General features: G+C 37.1%; 1 protein-coding gene across 7 annotated transcripts in view; it reads left to right on the top strand.

The window, feature by feature from the left end:
- ATF2 (activating transcription factor 2) overlaps positions 1-14,720 on the top strand; it is a 47,620-nt gene extending 32,900 nt beyond the window's left edge. For all 7 annotated transcript variants that reach the window (XM_041472907.1, XM_041472902.1, XM_041472904.1 and 4 more), the window contains 2 exons: positions 5,316-5,421; positions 12,064-14,720. In XM_041472907.1, the coding sequence (XP_041328841.1) occupies positions 5,316-5,421; positions 12,064-12,290 (333 nt within the window). In that variant the 3' untranslated portion in view covers positions 12,291-14,720. The remainder of the gene's footprint in view (positions 1-5,315; positions 5,422-12,063) is intronic.
- The last annotated feature ends 6,404 nt before the right edge of the window (positions 14,721-21,124 follow it).

Below are 21,124 nucleotides of genomic sequence, written 5' to 3'. Positions count from 1 at the left end.
TGAAAGGTGCCAGGTTGACATCAGTGGGTACTGAGGGCCTCTTCTGCCCACAGAATGGGTACAGCAGTGGCCTTGCAAATTTTTACCAGCAGCACCTAAATCCTATAGAGATGAAGTGTGCTGTAAGCTGGGTACAGACTGGGTACAGCCTAAATCTCTGGTACAGATTTAGGCGCTGCTGGTAAAAATTTGGCCTTGCAAATTTTTACCAGCAGCGCCTAAATCCTATAGAGATGAAGTGTGCTGTAAGAGGGTAGGGCCAGTATATGCTGCGGGTCACTTTTCGATTTCATCTGATCTCAGAAAGTCATCATGAGAATGTACTTTTCCCCCGTAGAATAATCCACAATCCTTTTGTTTAAACTACTATTAAATGTTAAAGCATACTTTCCTAATGTTTTCCAGCAGCACATAAAAAATTGGCAGAAATTACTGTTTTCAAAATAAAAAGTCTAAAAGCTTTGTTTTAAAAGTTGCTGATAGGAAAAACTATGAAGCATTCATTTAGAAAATGCAGTGAGACTTATTTTGATATGTTTTAAATGTCACTTATTTTTCTTCATCAGAGCTGTTCACTGAGTCAAATTCACAGATGATCATCTTCCTGTGAAAACTCACCTCTCCTGCTATTTGGTATAGAAAGCATCACAATTTGATCAACAGGAAAGTAGGGCATGTTGAGGTTTTTGTTTTTTTTTATCATGTAATCAAGGTTACAGTGTATCAGTCATCTTCATGTTCATGTCTTTAAAAATACTCAGCATCCCAGACCCTGAAATGTAAAAGATTCCTACATAAGCACACACTATGAAATGGTTTCCTGTGTTCCAAGAATCATGACACCCTCCACAAGCATTAGTTAAATTTCTTGCAAATATGTATTCTTACCTGTTCACAGTCTCTAGACATACTCATTTAAAGCACAGTCCTCAATTAAATCCATTAATTACATAATTATATGTAGCACTGTAGCTTAAATAATCAAAGAAAGGAGTGAAGGAGAATGAAAAAATCAGCCATAATTCGCTATTTAGTGAAAGTAATGTTTGGTATCATATGAACTGCCTTTCACATATATATACACCAAGTTTTATAACAAAAAAATCACATAAGTACCATAAACAAAATGTTTCAAAGTGTTAATTCAGTAATAGTGAATTCAAGAAAGATTTTCGTACAGTTTACCAAAAGCAAAACTGTTAACTGTAAAGAACAGAAAAACTTGAAAAGAAAATTGGATATCAGAGAAATAATTACACTGTGCTTTATGTGAAAACATTAATTAATCCTATATTTCCATAATACTAACTTGACAGGCTAACACAGCTGATCAGCAGAGTGGGCAGTAATGACCCATGACTACTTACTTTATATTTAATAGAAAATTTAGTAAGTTCGGAGTTTTGCCTTAATGCAGGTTTATAGACTGTGTTTGGGTTAGTAGTTCATACTTAGTTCAATGTGTAAGTGGCCTGCTCAGCTGAAGTTACCAAGCTGTCACATTTCCCAGAGCAGGTTCATAGCGAAAGGCCTGCGTTGCATTGCTCCATGTACCAATTCTGACTCCGTTCAGTGCTGTTACTGGCTTTCTCATAATGTCTGTGTCAGAGGTTCCCGTGTCAGTGTGAAGGGTTGTAAGACTGGAAGCTCACTAACAGCACATAAGAATTTTGAAGAAGTTTACTTGGTTGATGTATTTATTTTTTATATTAACTGTATATTAACTTCTATCAAGTTCTTTTAAATGTTTGAAGGTAATTTCATTTTGAAGCAGTATTTTTCAAATATTTGTTTAGGGGAAAATTTCCATCTATTACATCACCAGTGACATCTATAGGTTAGGTAGGCTGTCTTTATTATAGGCTCTGCTATGTAAATTTTTTCATGCTTCCGATATTTTGAAGGTTATTTACTGTTTTGATTCTTGAGAACTGTGTTTTCTATTAATTGTTGATTTGTTTATTGATCTTAAATTTTATTCCCCACCTTGTGTGGCCTCTGTGCCTTGCACAATCCTGCAGGGTATAAGAAGGTATTGACAATGCTCACAGTGGCCGCTGAGCCACATTGCAGGATCAGATGCCAAAGTGCATTATATGTTCTGTATTTGGCCCCTGTTGCTTTAATAAACTTAGAGGGTGAAGTTTTAGAAGAATGGCCTGTCTTTCTCATGAGGTCCCAGTGGGTTTTCAGTGAGCAGCAATTGAGTGATGGTTTGTACTGATGCTGCAGAAACTGTTTAGGAAGGCTAAATTATGTAAGTATGCCCGTAAGTAAAGATCCTTTCCCATAGAGGAAGTTGCCCAAAAAGGAAACAGGAAGAATGCTGTTTAACTCAGCCACAGACAGTCCCCTATCCCCAGAAGTCACATTTACCTGCCTCTGATGATACTTTGAGTTAATAACATATCACAAGTCTTGTCCCCCACCATGCTGAGTAAGGGCCAATGTGGTCCCATGGTCCCACTGTTACATCTGCATTTTGGATGCAGGGAGGAATAGGCGGGTGCAGAAGAATGTGTCCTCCCTTCATAAGAATGCAGAAGGGAAGGCACCTTTTGAAGGATGGAGTGCAGGTACAAGTCAATATGCTTTCCTCCAGAAATGTGCTTTCTCATGCTAGCACACTTTGAAATGCAGGGACATAGAAATTCTTCTCAACAGCATGTGAGCTATATTACATACTTCTTTAAAGAATTGTTGATGCCTGCACTTGGTTCTGTCTAACTAATGAGGAGCACCTTTCCATTGTGAAAATCTGAAATAATCTTTGTTCATGCCACCTGTTAAAAGTGTTTATTTCATGTGTTTGTTGGTAGACTGTTTTCAACGTGTTAACTACATATGAAATGACCACCACACATTCGTATGTTTTGAATGAGATGGAAGGACTTGCTGTTGTGACAAGCAAGATAATTAACTGCAATATGTATAAGAATGGGTTCTAATCAACCCCCTTTATCAGTTAGAAGTGGTTCTTACTGGTAATATGTAAATGGCAACCATAGATTGCCTTTCTGTGACCTTCCCCATCCATGTGTCTAGCAGACAGAACTCTGTTCTAGTGTCACGAGTGGTGTGTGCATTGTATGTGCTACTGTTGGCAACAGTGTTGTTGTTATGGAATATACAGCTACCATTGTTCTAGAAATTATCCCATCTCTTTTATATAGGAATGCTGATCCATGTTTTTCAAGTTTGCTTTAATATAACATAATGTATTTACTTTTTGTATTTATGCTAGCAGCAGTCTTAATATTTTTAATACAGTTGACATTGATCTATAAACTGTAGTATAAAAATTTTTAATGAACATATAATTTTACTTCCACAGATGAACAGCAACTTCATATTTACATGTGCTGTTTGTATATAAAATTCTTCCTTAAAAAGTGGGAGGCATAATAGAAAATTTCTGCAAACCTTTTCCTGATTGCCAGAGTTCCTTTGAACTAACAGAACTATATTTCATATTCTTGGACACTGTTGCTTCTGTAGGTTATCAGGTGTCTCAAAGCTACATCAGTGTGGTTTTTTTCTACCCAAACTATGTCAATTCTTTGCAGCTGCCTGCTTGGTATCAAGATTTGTGGCTCCTCAGTAAATAACATGGTGAACTAAGGGCAGACAGAGCTGGAGGCAGTAGTCCTGTGCTTTCCTAACAGCCTAAGGTTTCAGGACATCTAGTGCCACCTGGTAGAGAATTTGTGGGGCTTTTGGTTGGGTTTCTATCATTGCAAACCTTTTTGTTTGCAGTCATGTTTTTCTTTCATTACAAATGTCTGTGAAGTCAGATTTTTGGGCATCTTCTAGATTTTGGTTTTAATAAAAAGTTTCTAAAGGCTATTCTAAACATAAAAGGACTGAATAGAAAAGGAGACCTTAAGAGGATTTTGCAGGTATGAAGGCTTGAAATTTGTTGTCTTCTGAATGGAAAGAGAGAGAACACAAAAGAGGAGCTTTTCTTTGAAGAGTCTGATATTTTGGTTACTTAGTGTAATTAAACCTAAAAAGTTCTGTTCTGGAAGAATTGTTTTCTTTTGGAATCCTTTAACTTGTAATTCATCTCATCTCTGGCTGCATTGCCTTATTTCTTGCCTGCAAGTAAATAGGTTGATTTGATTGTCGTTTATTTTGCAGATAATTTCAGATGCAGTCTAGATTTCCTCTGTTGGTTTTTTTTTCTTTTACTTCTAAATGCAGAAGCATAAGCATTACTAAATAATCATGTCACATGTGTGGTATATTACAATAATATGCAAAGGTTCTTGTACTTGAAGTAACGTCAAGTGTTAATAGAAAAGATTTATATTCAAAATAAAATAACCCATGAAAAACATATATTGTGTCCAGATATGGGGATCACAAAGCATTACAGATAATTTGATTCATAAATATTTTTCTACTCTACAAAGTAAAAATGGGTCTATCAAAATGCCATACCATTCTTAATTTGGTTTGTCACATGCAATGCAGTTAGGTAGCACTCCTCATCTCTGGTCACCAAGCTGCTTTCCAGGCAAGGTAAGTATTGCAGCTCTCCACTTCACAAATGGGCAAGTTGAAGCACAAAGCAGTGAAATGACCTTGCTCAAGGTCACCCAGCAGTGGAAAGGCAGAGTCTGGAAATGAATCCAGGCACTGGATTGTGCAGGTGCTGTCTCAGATTGCACTGTGCTTTAGCGACACAAACTGACATCTCCAGATTTTGTCATTATTATCAATGATTCCTTCAGAGACCATGTTTATGTATGGCTGCCAAAATAAAAATCAGTCTGGAGATCAACCAATATTTGCTAAATTATTTTCCACTATGTGAGATTTTCTTTTTTGAAGTCCAAGTATAAATAGAGTCACTAAAAAAATTATTCTGCATTGGCTTTTTGGATTTTCTTTTCTATTTTTCCCTTTTTTTATGTTAGCTGTGACATCTGTTAAAATGTGTGGAGCTAAATGTAGGTTTACTCTGATTAGAATTCATCACAAAACCTTCCAGAAGAGTCTCACAGTAGCTGGATCATGTGAATGAGACTATATGTAGACTCTGCATCTGCAAACTGAAAAACGTATGTTGTATTTTTAAAAAAACCCAAGCATTTCCCAATAAATGTAACAAAGCAAGGCAAAGCTAGCTAATATTTGCATTTTCTAAGATAAAATAAATATATACATATTTGCAATATATACCAAATTGAAACTGCTTGTATTTCAGCTACCCCTAAGTGAACAACTGAAAATCCTATAAAACCTAATGCTTACCTTCAAAACATGTGTAGTTTGAGCCTGGTAAAGTACATAACTTTCTTCTCCTTTAGAATGAAGTCACCCTGCTGAGAAATGAAGTGGCACAGCTGAAACAGCTTCTTCTGGCTCATAAAGATTGCCCTGTAACTGCCATGCAGAAGAAATCTGGCTATCATAGTGAGTAATGTTCCATTACCTATAGCCTGAGGCTGCATCAATGAAATACTGCCAAAATGAACTGAATGAGCATTAAAATTGAGAAGTGCAGTTCTAATATTACATATATTACATTAAAGATCATCTTTTTATAATCTTGAAGTTATTGGATGACAGGAAATGTTACGTGATATTTAAATATATATGTTTAAGTCAGAATTGAATTGTTGCATAACGTGGAAAGGTTTATGTTGGTTTAATGAATGCATATGATAATTAGCATTTAAGGACTATCAGTTACTACACCTGCTTTGGAAAATATAATTAAAGTATTAAGAGCCCACAATAAACCATTTTTTATACTTTATCATAGCCTAATACAGTGAAAGGTCCTTGTGGGTATTTTTCCTTCATTGAAATGAGATTTCAGTAGAGGTACTATAACAGCTGTCCTCATTTACCATAACATCCAGGATCAGTCGAGCCATTAAAATAATCAGATGCAGGTTCATGGCTCCTACTGTACAATGTCTTCTAGATTGTTTTGATATCCACATTAAATCACTGCTTTTCTATAGAGAGGATATTTTTAGAGACAGTTCTAGCATTGAGGGGGAATAGTGACACTGTCAATACCAATATTTTCTAATCCGTATTTTTATTTTAAGTTCTATTTTTTTCATCCTTCCAGCATTTTAAAGGTTAATTATGCTTTCCTGACTTGTAGCTTCCTTTTTGGCTGTGATACACGGTGCCAGAACCAGCTGCTGCTGCTGCAGAATAAATGGCCAATTTTGTCCATTGTACACAAATTTGTTACAAATAACAGAGCTGGGAATGCATTAGGCAACATTCATAATATATAACCCACAGCTTTCGTTTTTATGATTTAGTGATATTTCAAGATATTTGTAAATGTGAAGATTGTTTCTGCCATATGTAGCCACTTCATTTTAATTTGCCAGTGTCAGTAATTCAGGAGAATAAAGGAACATTTTGTACTGCATGCAAACAGATCCTCAGGTGCTTGCGATAAAACTTAATAGCCACCATCTTTACTTGTAGTCATTGTAAGCAATTTCATCAGAATGGGCAATATTTTTTAATTTAAAAGATTCAGGAGATTTAGCAACTCTGTATTGCCATATATATTTAGAATACTGATTTTGTCAGTTTTGAGCTTATAAATCTTGGTCCTTTGATCTCCAGTCATTTTGACAAGACAGAAAATAGCATCTTGGAGTAAATTGGAACAGTATAGAAATACGTTTGGGATTTATATTAACAATGATTGCTGCAGGGATGAGGCCATTATGGCTCCCATCTGACAGAACAACATAATTTCATACAGAAGCTACTAGGTGGATGACATTATGCATGCAAGGTTTTTAACAAAAAAAACCCACATAAAAAACAAACCATAGTTTCTTAAATTTTGATGTTATGAGGATTCATGTTACTGTTGGGATGTAAAATATTTCATCGTAAGTCATAAACTGTCAAAGTGATTCCATGCCAAGGATTTCTTTGTTGAAGGACTAGTGAGTGGCCTGTCTAGTAGTGCTTGTTTTCAGCCCCATAGTAAAGGACTATGCTTCTGATTCAGTAAAGAATACAAAATGAATCAGAACTAAAATACTAGTCAGTGGCAAAAGCCTACATTTTAGAGGAAAATAGTATTACACAAAGAAATTGGAAGCATAGCTCAGTTTCTTGAAAAGTCAGTTGAAAGTAAAAGCTTAAAATGAGTGATAGTTGTAATGCCATCCCTCTGAAAGGATTTTGTCACATTATCTCTGCATGAATATTGTTAGGAAAGTATGTTGGCTAAGTGACATATCTACAGTATAGTTTATGAGGGAAAAAAATTGTTTTAGTCAATATGTTTATGAAAATGGTGTTCCTATAAAGTGTATTTAAACAAACACATTAGATTCACCAAATAATCAAAGTTGAATTGCTTCAAAAATGTAGTGAGTGGTTTAACAGTGTTGTCTCTGGAAGAAATGGAAGACCCCAGCTTAAAGAGCTCCTGCAGTGCTGACTCTTGTGCACTGCATAGACCAGTTTTTAACATCCAAGTCCACATATTGATGGTTTTTCATGTATTATGCCCTTAAATAGGAGCAAATAATCTATCACTTGGCCTTTACTTTTACATATCTTTTAAGATCATTTGTATTTCCCAAACACCTTTTTTTCCTAGGCCAAGTGAAAAGCACGACAGTGCACGTAGCCCTTTCTTCTAAAATTCTTTTCAGGATCACATTTTCCTTATTTTAGAGTCTTGTGCCTGCTTCAAAATAGAGTGTCATCAGGACAGAGAAACCAGAAAAATTGATATTTTTACTTTGAGTCAGCCAGCTTAAACTTTTTTATTTTCCAGACAAGAATGCTGTTGGTTCTGACTGCATTTTCAGCTGTGGATTGGGAAAGTGCTCTGTACAAAAGATATCTAGATGCTGTTCATTTATTTTTCATGTTGTCTTCTATGCTAGATAATTTCTAGAAGTCTTCTACAATATTCCCTGTATTTTGTTAGGATTTTTCTGGGCTTGTAGAAACCCCCAGAAGGCCCTTTGTCTTGGTGAAAGGTGAAAATTAGTGAGAAGAAAATGTGTTGTGGTATTCAGAGGGTTTTTGGTTTTTTTTAAGGGAGAAAGAGTTTTTTAGGTATTTTTTCATATTTTTCACAAGGACATCTTAATATTCAAGAGCATTTGTTCAAAATGGAATATAAAAGAAGGTAGATAGAGGTTGCAGTGTAGAGGGCATTAAAAGGGGCGGTTTGTGTTCTTTCTGTAGCTAGTTTTAAAAAGGTAGATAGAAGGTGACTATGCAGTTTCAGACCTTGAATGATGTGAACCTCTCAAACCACTGTGTTCCTGCAGCTTGTTCTGGACTGCAGCTTGTTCTGGAATGCTTCTTCAGTGCCTGCAGGAGGTATTCACAAAGGACAACTCCCTGGAAAAAAGCATTTCTCGGCTTAGGTCCCTCTGTAGTCCCTGAGTGGCCTGATGAGAATTACCATGAGGCCTCTTCCTTGTTAGTGATTATTAGGGGAGTGAAAGGAATTCAGGAACATGTCAGTGTTTTTGTACTCACTCCTGTTTTGGTGTAGGTGGGTTTTTTCTTCTGAAGACTGAAACCCCTCCCTCTTTGCTTACCTTACTGAAAGCTATTGGTAAGCGGTGCTTACTGTGGTGGTAACACAGTTGGCAAGGAGCAAATAGCAGCAATGTTTGGCTACTTCAAAAGGGTACTTTTTAGTATATCCTCAAAAGTCTGTGCCTGTTTTGGTGCTCTTTAAATCTTTCCTATAGCCCAGTCTAGCCCACATTGTGTTCAATACCCATAGTGACTCGTTCCTCATGACACAGCCTGTCCAGGAGCTATGTAGCCTTCAGGAAAGTTCATGTGATGTAGCTCTGTAAATTATCAGCCTTCTAGTATACAGCAAACATTATTTCTGTGAATTAATTTCTGATTTGGACTGTGCATTTTCCTTGATTTGAGGCAAAGCTGGGGAAGCCTTTGCAAAGCTTTTTTTTTTTTTTTTTTTTTTTTTTTTTTTTTTTTTTTTTTATTGTTAGCTACGGTATGATTCTGTTATGTATCAGTTGCACTCTTGAAATCACAGTCCTGTGCCTGGCAATTCTTTGGTCAACTAAGAAAGAAAAGAAAAAAGAATCTGTCAGCATTTAAGTATGGCTTTTCTGTCTTCTTCTAAAAGCCTTTGTTATTCATTCCCAGTCTTCAGGCTTAACAAAACAAGCCATCTCTGTAACAGGATGACTTTCAAATACCTTCTATATTCGTTGAGTAGATTTTCTTGTTTGGTTTTAATTCTTCAAATTGAGGGGTTTTTTCAGTTTTTGGCCATTGTTCCTGTAAAGTTAGGGCTACATAAGGAAGGACATGGAAAAAAATTCAAATAGCAATTCTTTAGGGTGTCACCTCATGTCTAAGTATTGGTTTGTAGTTATTGCAAGGATTTATGCTTCCAGTCCAGTTTATTACCATAAATTAGTGTTAGCTCTATGTCTTATATAATCACCTGTCTGCTGTAGGCTCCCCCTCTCTGCCCCCTGGCATCTGAAAATACCTGAATTGCATACATTTGTGTCTTCAGCACAGCATGTTTGTTTATCTGCTCTATGATACGAACACTGCTCTTGTGCATTGGTGGTCATCTCTGTACTCATAACTGTTTCTTACATTACTTGTAGGATCTTCCAGGGCCCATCAAAGTCAGAAAACCAGGCCTTTTTCATGTTCTCTACCACTGTGATATTCTTACAGACATATTATTTCTTTTGAGTTCAGAAATACATGTTAAGGAAGACAGAACAGTGGAAGACCTTCCTGCTCTGGCTGAAAGATAGTGATGTACTTCAACTTCTTTGTCTCTGGCTCATAGCATGTAAAACTAACCATTTTTACTGAGAATGAGGAGGTTTTGGACAACATAGACATTGGGAATCAGCAAAAGAAGCTGATAAGAAGATTGAGATTCATAGGAGAATAACAGCAGTTCTGAAGAGGAGGAGCAGGTGTTACAGCAGGGAGACTGTATTTGATACATGTCATCCCACTTGCTGCTATTTCATTCTGAGGAAAAAATATGCTACTCTCATAATTAGTAATGGAGTATTTTTCAGGAAGTGGCACTAGGGTTTCTATTTTTAACAAAGTTTGTATGTGTTCCTTCTTGCTTATTTTTATGTGAGATCTTGTAGGTCTTGATAGAGGTATGGTAAGGATTATATCCTGTTGAATACTTCTACCTGAATTGACACTTGTTCATATTCTTTCTGTTCTTGAATGGGCAAACTTTCCTAAGGGTCACAAATGCCTTTTAGAAATACCTTAATTTTCTTGCTGTATGCAATTATTATTAAACCTTTGGATATGCAGTACTTGTCAGCAGATCTAGTTCAGTGCCACCAGTATCTCTCTCCTTTAATGTTTGAATGGTCTGATTTTAAAAACGTGCAGGATCTGTAAAACAGTTGGCTTTGTGAATAAGAGCATTCTAGCTTTGTGAATAAGAGCATTCTGACTTCTAAGCTATTACATCCATGCTCTTTTAGTGGAGTTGTAGGAGAGATTGCCACCTTGCTCCTATAGGTAGTATTTCTTAGAAAAAAACGTAGCAGTTTCCTTGCTTAGCCATCCTTTTTGACCTTACCATGCTTTTCTAGAAGCAGTCAATAGTAGAACAGTTGCTCTCAAGCTTGGAAGAGGAGTTTGTTCTTAATATGCATAGGGCTGCTTAAAGATTTTTATAGTGGAGTCTTGACTTTCTAAGTTAGTAAATTTTCTTACCCATAGCTAGCATGTCGTATAAACCTCAGTAAAACATAAACTTCATTCCAGTATTGGTTTTTGACACTTAATGTTCCTTTTAGTTGCTGCTGTTATCCTGGTTTTCTGTGGAAATGAGGACATGATACCACAGCATTGCTTGTCTCCCCATGTTAGTGCCATCCTTTCCCATCGCTTCTCTGAGGCACTTCTGAACTTGCAGGCCAATCTCAAGCAAATCTGAAAGGGATTGCAAAGACTGGAGAAGATCGAGCTTTGTTCCATTGCTTTGTCCCAAGCAATAGTTCATGCCTGCTTCTGGCTATGTTTGTATCACAGTAGTCAGCAGTAGTTTAAAAGGGACTTCCAGTATTCCACCTGGGTACTGGTTTTGGTCTGTTTATAAAACTGGTGTGAAAAGTACTTGCAAACATTAAGTAGCACAAAATGATACAAAAAAGTTATAATGAAATTCAGCATTAGTATTTATATTTTTGAGTGAAAAACAGTAGGATAATTTTCGCATCTTGGTTTTTTAGTTTTGAGCTCATCTTTTAGTTTGGCAGTGTTTGCATAATACCTTGGCTAACTTCTGCAGCTCTGGAAAAATTGATGATTTTAGCATGACTAGAATGTCTGTGCAAGAGGGACATTTTAAATCATGATAATTTTGGAAATTATAGTTTTGCACAGTGATACTTTTTTTAACCTGCTTACCAACTCTGTCATGGGAAAAAATGGTGTAATTCTGTGGCTAGTTCATTTTGGTTGTGTGGAGAACACCTGAAATACTCCAGAAATATTTTTTAAACCAGTTTTAACAGTTTACAAGCCTATTGAGAGGTGTTTGTAAAGTTATGGAACTTCTTTCTGTTAAAAGAACCGGGGCTGAAAACTTGTGTAAGCATTGTCCAGTAAATATAGTGGTGTAAGTAATGCTTTTGCAGATGTCTTACTCATGATTGCAAATACTTATAACTGAATGTAGAATTATTCTTGTTTGATTACTAAGCAGACACCATAAATAGCATTTTGTAGTCTGTGAATAATGCTTACTGATGTGAACATGCATCTTTAGAATTAGGCATAGTACCCACTGGCTGATTTACTAGGCAGGAAATTTTCATCATGGCTTTAAAGATGTGAAAATACTCTGATTTCCTGAATAGCCCATACTGCAGTCTGGTTTTTCTGCTTACAAAGTAGTATTTTCTTTAAGAAAGTGGAAATAAGCTTGTTTTGCAGTTTGTGCTGCATTACAGCACAAGTGTTAGTTATTTAGGGGGTGATTGCTGTTACTGGAAGGAGGTGGTGTGCATTCCGGGACAGAATAAATGAGTTGTTGTTGTTGTTCAGCTGCAGATAAAGATGACAGCTCGGAGGACATCTCGGTGCCCAGCAGCCCGCACACGGAAGCGATCCAGCACAGCTCCGTCAGCACTTCCAACGGCGTGAGCTCCACGTCCAAGGCGGAGGCGGTGGCCACCTCGGTGCTCACGCAGATGGCGGACCAGAGCACGGAGCCCGTGCTGTCCCAGATCGTCCTGGCGCCTCCCTCGCAGGCCCAGCCGTCGGGAAGTTGATTAAAAACTTGCGTTGCATCAGTTCCTTAGATACGCATCTGTGACTTTAAAGGGAAACCAACAACAGACCAGTCTCCATCTAGGAGAAATTGTAGCTTAAAATTATTAATTTTTAAAAATCCGACTTAAATTTGGCTTTAACGATTGGCAGGTGGAATATAAGACAGAACACCAGTTCTAGTCTCTTTGCAAAAGACTTTTTTTTTTAAGTATTAGTTTTACTAGTTATTTTTTGTGCTTAATGTGTAAAGTGTGTGTACAGTACAATGTGGTTTATTTCATTTTTAATTTGGTATTATTTTAACAAACATTGGGGTGAATTACTGAAGGTCATCCCCAAGACTGTGATAGGAATATTATGTGACATTTTTATACCAAAGTTCTGCATAGTCCCTATTGACTTTGTAAAGTTAGCAAGGTCATAAAGCACTAGGCAAGAGAAAGACAGTAACAGTAAATTTGCTTTTAGTCTTTTTGCCTTTTTGTTGTTTTGCACATTATGAGAGGAAGAATATTGGAAGAAAAACATTTGGGTTTTTTATGTATAGCATTTTGGTTGGCTTTTAACTGTTGGGGTCTTTAATTTGTTTAATAGGGCCAGTACAGTATATGAGATACAGTACTTATGCACATACCAATCCTAGATGAGGATCATTACTAAATGGATTTGATTTTTTTTTTTTTAATTGATGTCACGTGGGGTTTTTTTTTCCCACTCCAACACTTGATTCTGGTGGGAGGAGAGCTTTAATTCTCCAGTCAGAATAGATATCTATAACCACCCCTTGTTGCTAGGCTGAAACCAGTAAGCAAATTGTAAAATACAGGGTTATCAAATATGGAATACTTGTTATTCCAAAGTAGGTTGATATTTTGTGGATTTTTGAGTCGCAGACTAAGGAGTTTACTCATGGTTTTGGATGCCAGAAAAGCCTAAAATCCTTCTTCAGACAACTCGACTTTTTTTTGTCATTGTCTTGTATTTGCAAGCTAACTTGTACTTAATTCTTGTGTAAGCACTGTCATCTTTTAGTAGCAAAAATTTTGATACCTTTCTTGTGGAAAAAAAATCAGTATCTACCGTATCTTGGAAACAATGTAATTATAATGTGGTGTGTGTGGTGTGTGTGTGAGAATGGTTCAGTAGTTAATGCCAGCAGTCTTTTGCTTGAATGTTTAAAGATGCCTTCAATGTGATGCTGGCTGATAGGTGATTGCAGTTTTAAAATGTTATTTACTGTGCGAACTTGGATAACTAACATTCCATGATGTAGTTTGTTTCTGATGAGATGATTGTAGGTACACTTTTTCTCATTATCCAATCATCTGTAGGATACTGAGTTTTTTAAATGTGCCATTATCTATTTTGATTCTGTACTCATGTTCAAAATACAGTACAATATTTTACAATAGATTAAGTTGTTTTAAAAAAAGTAGATGTGTGCTTTCAGGTCGGAAAACTTTGTATAATAGCAAAAACAGATGCATAGTAGCAACTGGCAGTAAAGCAGGATTCCATTATGTATATAACAAAGATTTAATGCATTTATAATGGGTTGTGTAGTTCATTTGCTCTTCCTTCTCCACACTATACCATGCGTTTTTTAAGTGTCAGTGCCATCAGATTTCTATTTGGTTCAGTTTTAAATCTAAAAATGTAATTGATTCACGGAAAAATATAATTTCTGCAATATATATACAACCATACTGTAATGAAAACTGGACAAAGAAGTATCTAAGTCATATATGTATCATTGCAGGGCTTTAAGCATGAAAATATTAGGGAATTTAAATATTTTGTATTTTAAAACTAAGAAAGTTGTGTTGATAACCTCATGTGTTTAAAAGTCTTACTTTCCCAATTTCAAGACAAAAAGCTGTAACAGTTATTGAACGTTTCCAGGATGGTTAAATACAATGGACCTCTTGCGAGAAAGAAACGAATTGCAAAGGCACAAAATGTGAATTCTGCAAGAAAGCTCTACAGTCACTTTTCATTGTAGTTTTGGTGGACTAGATGCGGCCTCATTGATCATAGTATAATTTGCCCTCCTAAACACAAAGGCTTTTAAATCATATAAGTGGAGTTTTTTTATAACAAAACTGTTGCGCTTGTAAAATAAGTCTACATAAGTGTATAGGAGATGTGTAAACAGTTAATGAATTTAACAATGGGGCTGGAAAAAGAACCATTAAAATCTGTGTTCAGCAAATAGAGAAAAGGTATTAGCTGTACTACCATGGATTCCGTTTTGAGACGTTGTCACACTACTTCTGTACTTAGCATTTTGGGTCTTTACATTTGACATGTTTCACAAACTGTACTGTTTTCTTTTATGTGCAGTTTGCATGAGTAAATCATCAAAGAGAATAAAATCTATCTTTAAGTTATGTTCCTATTTTAATGAAATTATAATTGTTCTAAAAGGCCGCACTGTCTTCAGACTTCTTTCTTCATCCTTGCAATTATCAGCCTTTTTTCTGGAAGTCATTACGGTAATGTCAAAGTAATGTTATGTAAATGAGAACACGTATGTTTCTTGAGAAAATAAGGTAAATACCATTGCTCTGCAGCTGAGCTCCAGCAGCTGCTGAGGAACAAGCATTGTATCATTAGTTCCAGGAGCCCAAGGTAATCCACAGATAAATGAGTTCATAAACATAGCTTGGTGATCCCAGATGTTGCTCAGCCATTCCTGGTTGCCCTGAGTTCCATAGCAAAAGCACTGTGTGTAATCAGAATTTCCACTTAACTTCCAGTTATTTTAATCTTATTTCAATATACATGAAGCCAGAAATAACAGCTGTAATCAAATAAATGGCTCACAGTTGTGTTGTCAAGGGTTCAGAAAAAATCATGCCCTCACACCTGATGTTTAGAATAGTAAAAATGGTTTGGGCTTATTTATGGATGTTGGAAACGTGCATGGAATGGCACATTGTTATTGTGTGAAAAGCTTGTGCCAGAGCCCCAGTACAGAGGCTTTGGAGGAAACTAAAGAGTAAAGTTGCTGTGTGTCTGCATTTGTTCCGTGTATGGACCAAATGAAGTGAAGCTGCACACAACTTTCAACCCAATATGAGAAAAATGTGTGAGGCCTCCCTTGCATCATTTTGTTCTTTTTCTGGCTATGAATTGTGCTGGTGACTCCAAGGGAACAAAAGGCTGTATAACGGGTACTTGGAGTGAGGGGTGAGAACCAGCCCACTTAATGTCTGTGCCATAAAAAGACTCAGGATTATATCTTAATTATTCAATCTAAGTAAGGGATTTTTTCTGTTTGCAATGGTAAGAGTGGCTGGGTCTCCAAAAGGAATATATTACACCGAGAGAAGGGGATGACAGAAGTGTGGGATGAACAGTGATTTCAGCTACCTGAATTACAGGAGTAATTTGCTTAGAGACAGACACAAACATTTTAATTGGTCATCATAAATGATAATGAGGAGAAAGCATAGTGAAATTAAGTGCATCCTAATAAAATAAGGTATATTAAATTGCACTGAAGGAAACTTGAGCAATGCTTCTTGACATGATTAATATACTCATGACAATGTGTCTAATGAAGGCTGTTTGCATTTATATGCTGCCTGTTGCTTCCCTCAGTAGAGACATAATTGGAACTGTGCTCATTTACACTGCAGAACAGTCAGTGTGAGATTGGTTTGCAGTAGTCTTTACATCTGTTTTTAACCACTGTATCAAAAATAACTCAGGTAAGATTTATTTAACCCATGTTGTGTAATCCTGTGTAGGGTTAGTTTGGACGATTTTGTCATGAAATTTTCAAAGTTTCATATTCTTCAGTGGTAACTCTGCTTTTAATGTTAGGGTTTAATGTGACTCTTCCCCCCCCCCCCCCCCCCCCCTTTTATTTTTTTCCTTCCTTTATGGAATGTAGCATCATGATCTTTCTTTTTCTTTACTTTCTTCCTCTTCAAAATATATTTATTTGCGTGATGAGCCCCAGAAAGTGCTTATAATATTTAATGTGGAATTCTTTATTTTTTCATATTGTTTCCTCCTCAGTTGTGTTAACCCTCTATAGCAAACTTCCATTTCTAGAAGTCAGAAAAGGAATTTTTGCACACTTTGTACCTTGTCTTCAGCTAAAATAGATATGAGAAGCTTATGTTACCTTGATATTTACATCTTCCTAGCTAAGATACATTATACAATATGTATTTAGGTCTTTGGAGTGTTACAAAATATTTCATTACAGATGCTGTGCACAACTAATGAGTGCAGGTTGTATGCTGAGGGCTTCATAACTGCAAAGTGCAACCTTCTCCAAATAAGAGTTTTTAACTTCCTCGGTGTGGGGTGAGTTATCATCTAATCACATGGCTGTCAGTAGAACAAGAAGATGCATAAACCTGATCCAGTTTCTGTAATTACTGTATTTTAACCCTTGCTCAAAATATTTATCCCTCTTCTATTACCATTTTCTATAATAATGTATATTGTCATAAGCACTTTATCCTATTCGTTTGTGAGGGAAGAGGAGGCATAGGAGAGGAGGTTCTTAGATAAACTACCTCTGACTTAATTTAGTGGGGGTGAATCGTTAATCAGAAAAGTGTTGTAAAATCATTATTCAAGGACAATTTTTAGTCCATAGGTAACGAGACAGTAGCTTAAGCTGCATAGACTGACTAGAAATAATAACAAGCATAGAAGGTACAGAACATCTTGAAGCAAGGAGCAGGAGTCATTCTAGGAACTCTTCTTTGGTTTTATTACCAACAGCAGAAGCGGAGCAGGGCAGAGTGGGCCGTATTTGTAAGCACCTTGGGCAGCAGGGCCTGATACTCAGTTTGCAATCAAGGAGCTTGAAGGAGAGTACTCTGGCTTAGGGAGGACAGTCAGTGCCGGGCTGAGATGAGCTTCAGGAATGAGGCAGTGCCAGGGAGAGCTTTCAGAGAAACAGGATTGCAGGTAGCCAGGTTTTCCTCACCTCACTCTTGCCTGTGGCTATCTCAGTACATCAAAGTACAAGCTTGAGCTATTACAGCTCCGTTTCACACCATCTGTGCCCAGGTGGGTGGAATGTGCTGAAAGCTGGTCTGGTGGCTGTGTTTAGCTACCTGAAAGATGAAAGTTAAAGTTATTTTTTTCCTACTGCCTAAAATGTTCCTGCTCTTGTTTTGCTGCAAGCTAGTACTGGCACGGTCCATGAATAGTACTTCCCTCCATTTAGCTGAATCACTTGTTCTAGACCATTACAGGAGGCAAAAATACTGCCTTTGAGAAACAACTGGGCTGCTGCATTTTATTAACTGAATGATTTGAAAAAGCCTACTAATTTGCTTATGTTTAAAAAGAAAATGGGAAAATATATCTGTCCTACATCTGGGATTCTAATCAGGAGAAGAAGAAGATGAGTACAGAGAGAACGAGCCCTCTGCCTTAGCAGCAAACAAAATAAACTGCCCTGAATAAACTGAGAAAATGAAACTGAGGGGGGAGACGTCTGCACAAAGAAGGTGCTGCATTTCACTGCTCAATTATAGCAGCCCTTTCCTCTGACACAAAGATGCATTCTGTGAAGATCTGTTTCTTCCAAATGTTTAGAGTGATGTTCGAAATGTTTTGATCTCACTTGAGGTAAGTAGTATAAACATCCTGTTATTCATAATGCTGTGTTGAGAAAGATACTCTTAAAGGTGATATAATGTATAGTACAGTCATTCTGGCTGTCTGTAAAATGCCAAAAGACTTTATAGTCAGCCTGGCTATGATTAGAAAACAAGCAAAAGGCTAATATTTCAGTCTTCTTGCTTTCTGTCCTTTCTTTCAGGCAGAATTGCTGTAGAGGGCTAATGATTTTTGCTGAAAAAATGCATAATTCTTGTAAGTACCGAGGAGATGCTGTCTGTTTCACTGGATGACATTTTGAGGACTTGCTCATTTTGTTGACTATTTAATGGCTCTTAAGCTATGAAGTTTACAATTTATGACTTGAATACATGTGTGAATATGCAAAACATTTCTTTTCCCTGTATCTAACTATTTACCCAAACTTTTTAGAGTCCTGATTCTAATAGGAGTTTACTCTTTTCTAAATTATGCAGCACTCTCTTGGGTGCTGTGTAGGAAGGTTGCTGGCCCCAGAGCCTTGAGCTCTGTTCCAGTCACCATGCAACCAGAATGCTGTTTCTGAGTTGACTGCATGATTGTATTTGTCACAGCACTGGCTTTTTGGGATGGAAACACATTATACTGACTAGGATCCTTCCCTTGTATTGTAAGTACCAGTTTGTTACATAAATTCTGTACATTTTGTTGTTACAAAGGTCTGGCACAGTTCTTTCGTTTCAAGAAAGAAATTCACAATCTTCACACCCCTCTTGTAATTTCATGTCTAGTTTAGGTTTTGTTGTTGTTTTCACACATATTGGATAAGGGCACACACCCCTCCTTCATGGAAATGCAGTTTATAATGTGCCAGGCGCTCAGACATGTTCTGGAGGGTGCATAAATCCCACAGGTCTTGTCTATTGAGGAAAATGTCACCTCTTTGTCAGAGTTAGATTGTTACAAACTTTCACAAATTGAAAACTTTCAGTTTCACATGTCTGCTGGTTTATTCTAGTCCAGTTTATGTTGATAGAGAATAGTACTAAACTAAATTTAAACAAAAAATGTGCAGGTATATAATCACTAAGGTTATATAAAGCTGCTTAAAGTGTTGCAACACGCAATTTTGTAAAATAATTGACTTAAAGCAGCTTTTGTACATTACCAACTTCAAAGAAGCTTGTGCCTTTTTTATGAAGAGGTGAGGATTAATTTTATCTTAGTGAAGTAAGGTTCCTTCTATTATGAGTCTTTTCTAAGCAAGTTCGAGAGTGGGATCTGATTTAGCCATGGCTAATGACCATCAATGCTTCTGTCAGTAAACATAATTCAGTCAAAGAAAATTTGAGCAGTGCACAGACTTGCTGTGCATCATCACGTACAGTCTCCTTACTCCTGCTGCAGAGTAAGGGAAATACTGCTTGGTTTAATCTGACAAATGCCAAACAATGTCATATTAAACAATGCCACCTACATGTCACCCCAGGTTGTACCCAGCAAAGCTTCATTGCACCTCTGGGTGTGATACATGGTACCCTGTGGAGATTAAAAACGTATATCATCACAGCTTGTACAAGCTGAAACTAAAATGAAACACAGAAAAGTATAATATTAATAAGTGAATGTTATTAAATTATTATTTCAGCTCTCTTCCTGAATGGAAACTCTTTTTTATACTGCAATCTGTTTTAAGGGTTTATCCAAAAACAACACAGGAAATACTGTATATAGTTACTGGAGCAAGGCGTTTCTGGCAGATTTCCATGGCATGCTCAAAGTCTGTGACTTGGGCTACATTTGTCTTTCATTTAAAGTGTGGAAGAGATTTTTGGTAAGTGCTGACAACAGCTCAAACCCCGGCCTGCTTAGTGGAGGGTTGAAGACTCTCAAGCTATAGTTAAAAAAACAGGATTTATCAATCTGCAAACGAAATGTCTTCTGTTAGTAATGTTTTGCTTATACAAGACAATGGATAATAGATTATTAACCGAATGAAGTAAGTAATTTCATTTTGTACTGTTTCCTGCTGTGTGTAACAATCCCAAACCTGTGTGTTTCTGGTTTCTCAGGAACAAAATGCCATCTAGTGGTAACTACTGGATATTTTGAGCAAATGCTTTTTTTATATTGTCACCAAGTTTTTATATTTTTTTTCTGGTATTCTACACTTGACAGCTCATGAAGGTTTTGAGAGAAGATAAAGAGTTCGAGGGAAGGTGCAGTCCCCCCAAGCTGGGCCAGCAGTGGCAGGGACACCACGCTGCCCAGCTGCTTGGGAGCTCTCTTTCTGCCTTTGCAGCTGGCCTCAGGCAGGTCAGGGAGGTTTCCCCTGCCAAGGGTTGGATAAAATTTCATACCTAGTTGGTAGCCACACCTTACTGTTACTTGATACTAAAATACAATTTGACCATTGCTGTATGAAAAGAGCTGAAAGCCACCTCTGCTTCCCTGACTGCTCATCTGTCTCTCCTGGTAGGAGACTTTTCCCTCTGGCTTGTCATTCTCCAAGACTCAGGGGAAGCCATCCCTTCTGCTCTTCTTATGAGCTACCAGGGAACAGTATAAGATTCTTCATGACATAGTTTGCCTCCTTGACTTCTCCGCGTAGAATATAAACTCCAAAAAAAATTAACAAAACCAAAATTTGCCTTCTAGAATAGACTCCTGAAAAAGTAACTGCCATAAACTGTCTTTTAAAGTTTAATAACAGACTTTATTTGTACAGCAAGAAAAAAAATAATAAAAATAAAACCTTATGGTTATATTTAAATATATTCATAAATGTAAATGGGGCATAGGAGCCTGCAAGTGATACAAGCCCACTGATGGAGGTAGTCTGGCTTTACACCTGGAGCCGACTGAAGAGAGCTCTGCAGTGTTTCATCTTTCCATGGGTTTGCGCTTCATTGTGACAGCGGTTGTGTTGTTTATGGGTCTGCTTTCTCCATGCAGTGTTTGAATTCCTGCATCCATGCTGCCCTATTCCATTGCACGATGCTGGCAGTAGCAGTTGCCAGGGCTGTAGTCAGACTCAGGCTCTCTGAGATGTGTTCTGCAGGCTGGTGCAGAAATCTAATCTGTCCCCCTGATGTCACTGTAGAAGTCTCTGAAGATGGCGTGACATCAGTTTGGTGGGCTGGGAAGGAGTTTGTGGATGGGTAAAGAAATCCTTAACCTTGACTCTTGTTTTGTGTGGTATTTGAGTAAACTGCAGCGGACTAAAGTACCTGGTTAACGAGGACACTCAGAGCAC

Source organism: Pyrgilauda ruficollis, unplaced genomic scaffold, assembly GCF_017590135.1.
Source record: "Pyrgilauda ruficollis isolate IOZ18807 unplaced genomic scaffold, ASM1759013v1 scaffold3, whole genome shotgun sequence".
Taxonomy (NCBI): domain Eukaryota; kingdom Metazoa; phylum Chordata; class Aves; order Passeriformes; family Passeridae; genus Pyrgilauda; species Pyrgilauda ruficollis.
The sequence above is the reverse complement of the archived record's forward strand: the minus strand, read 5'-3'. Positions and strand labels throughout refer to the sequence as shown.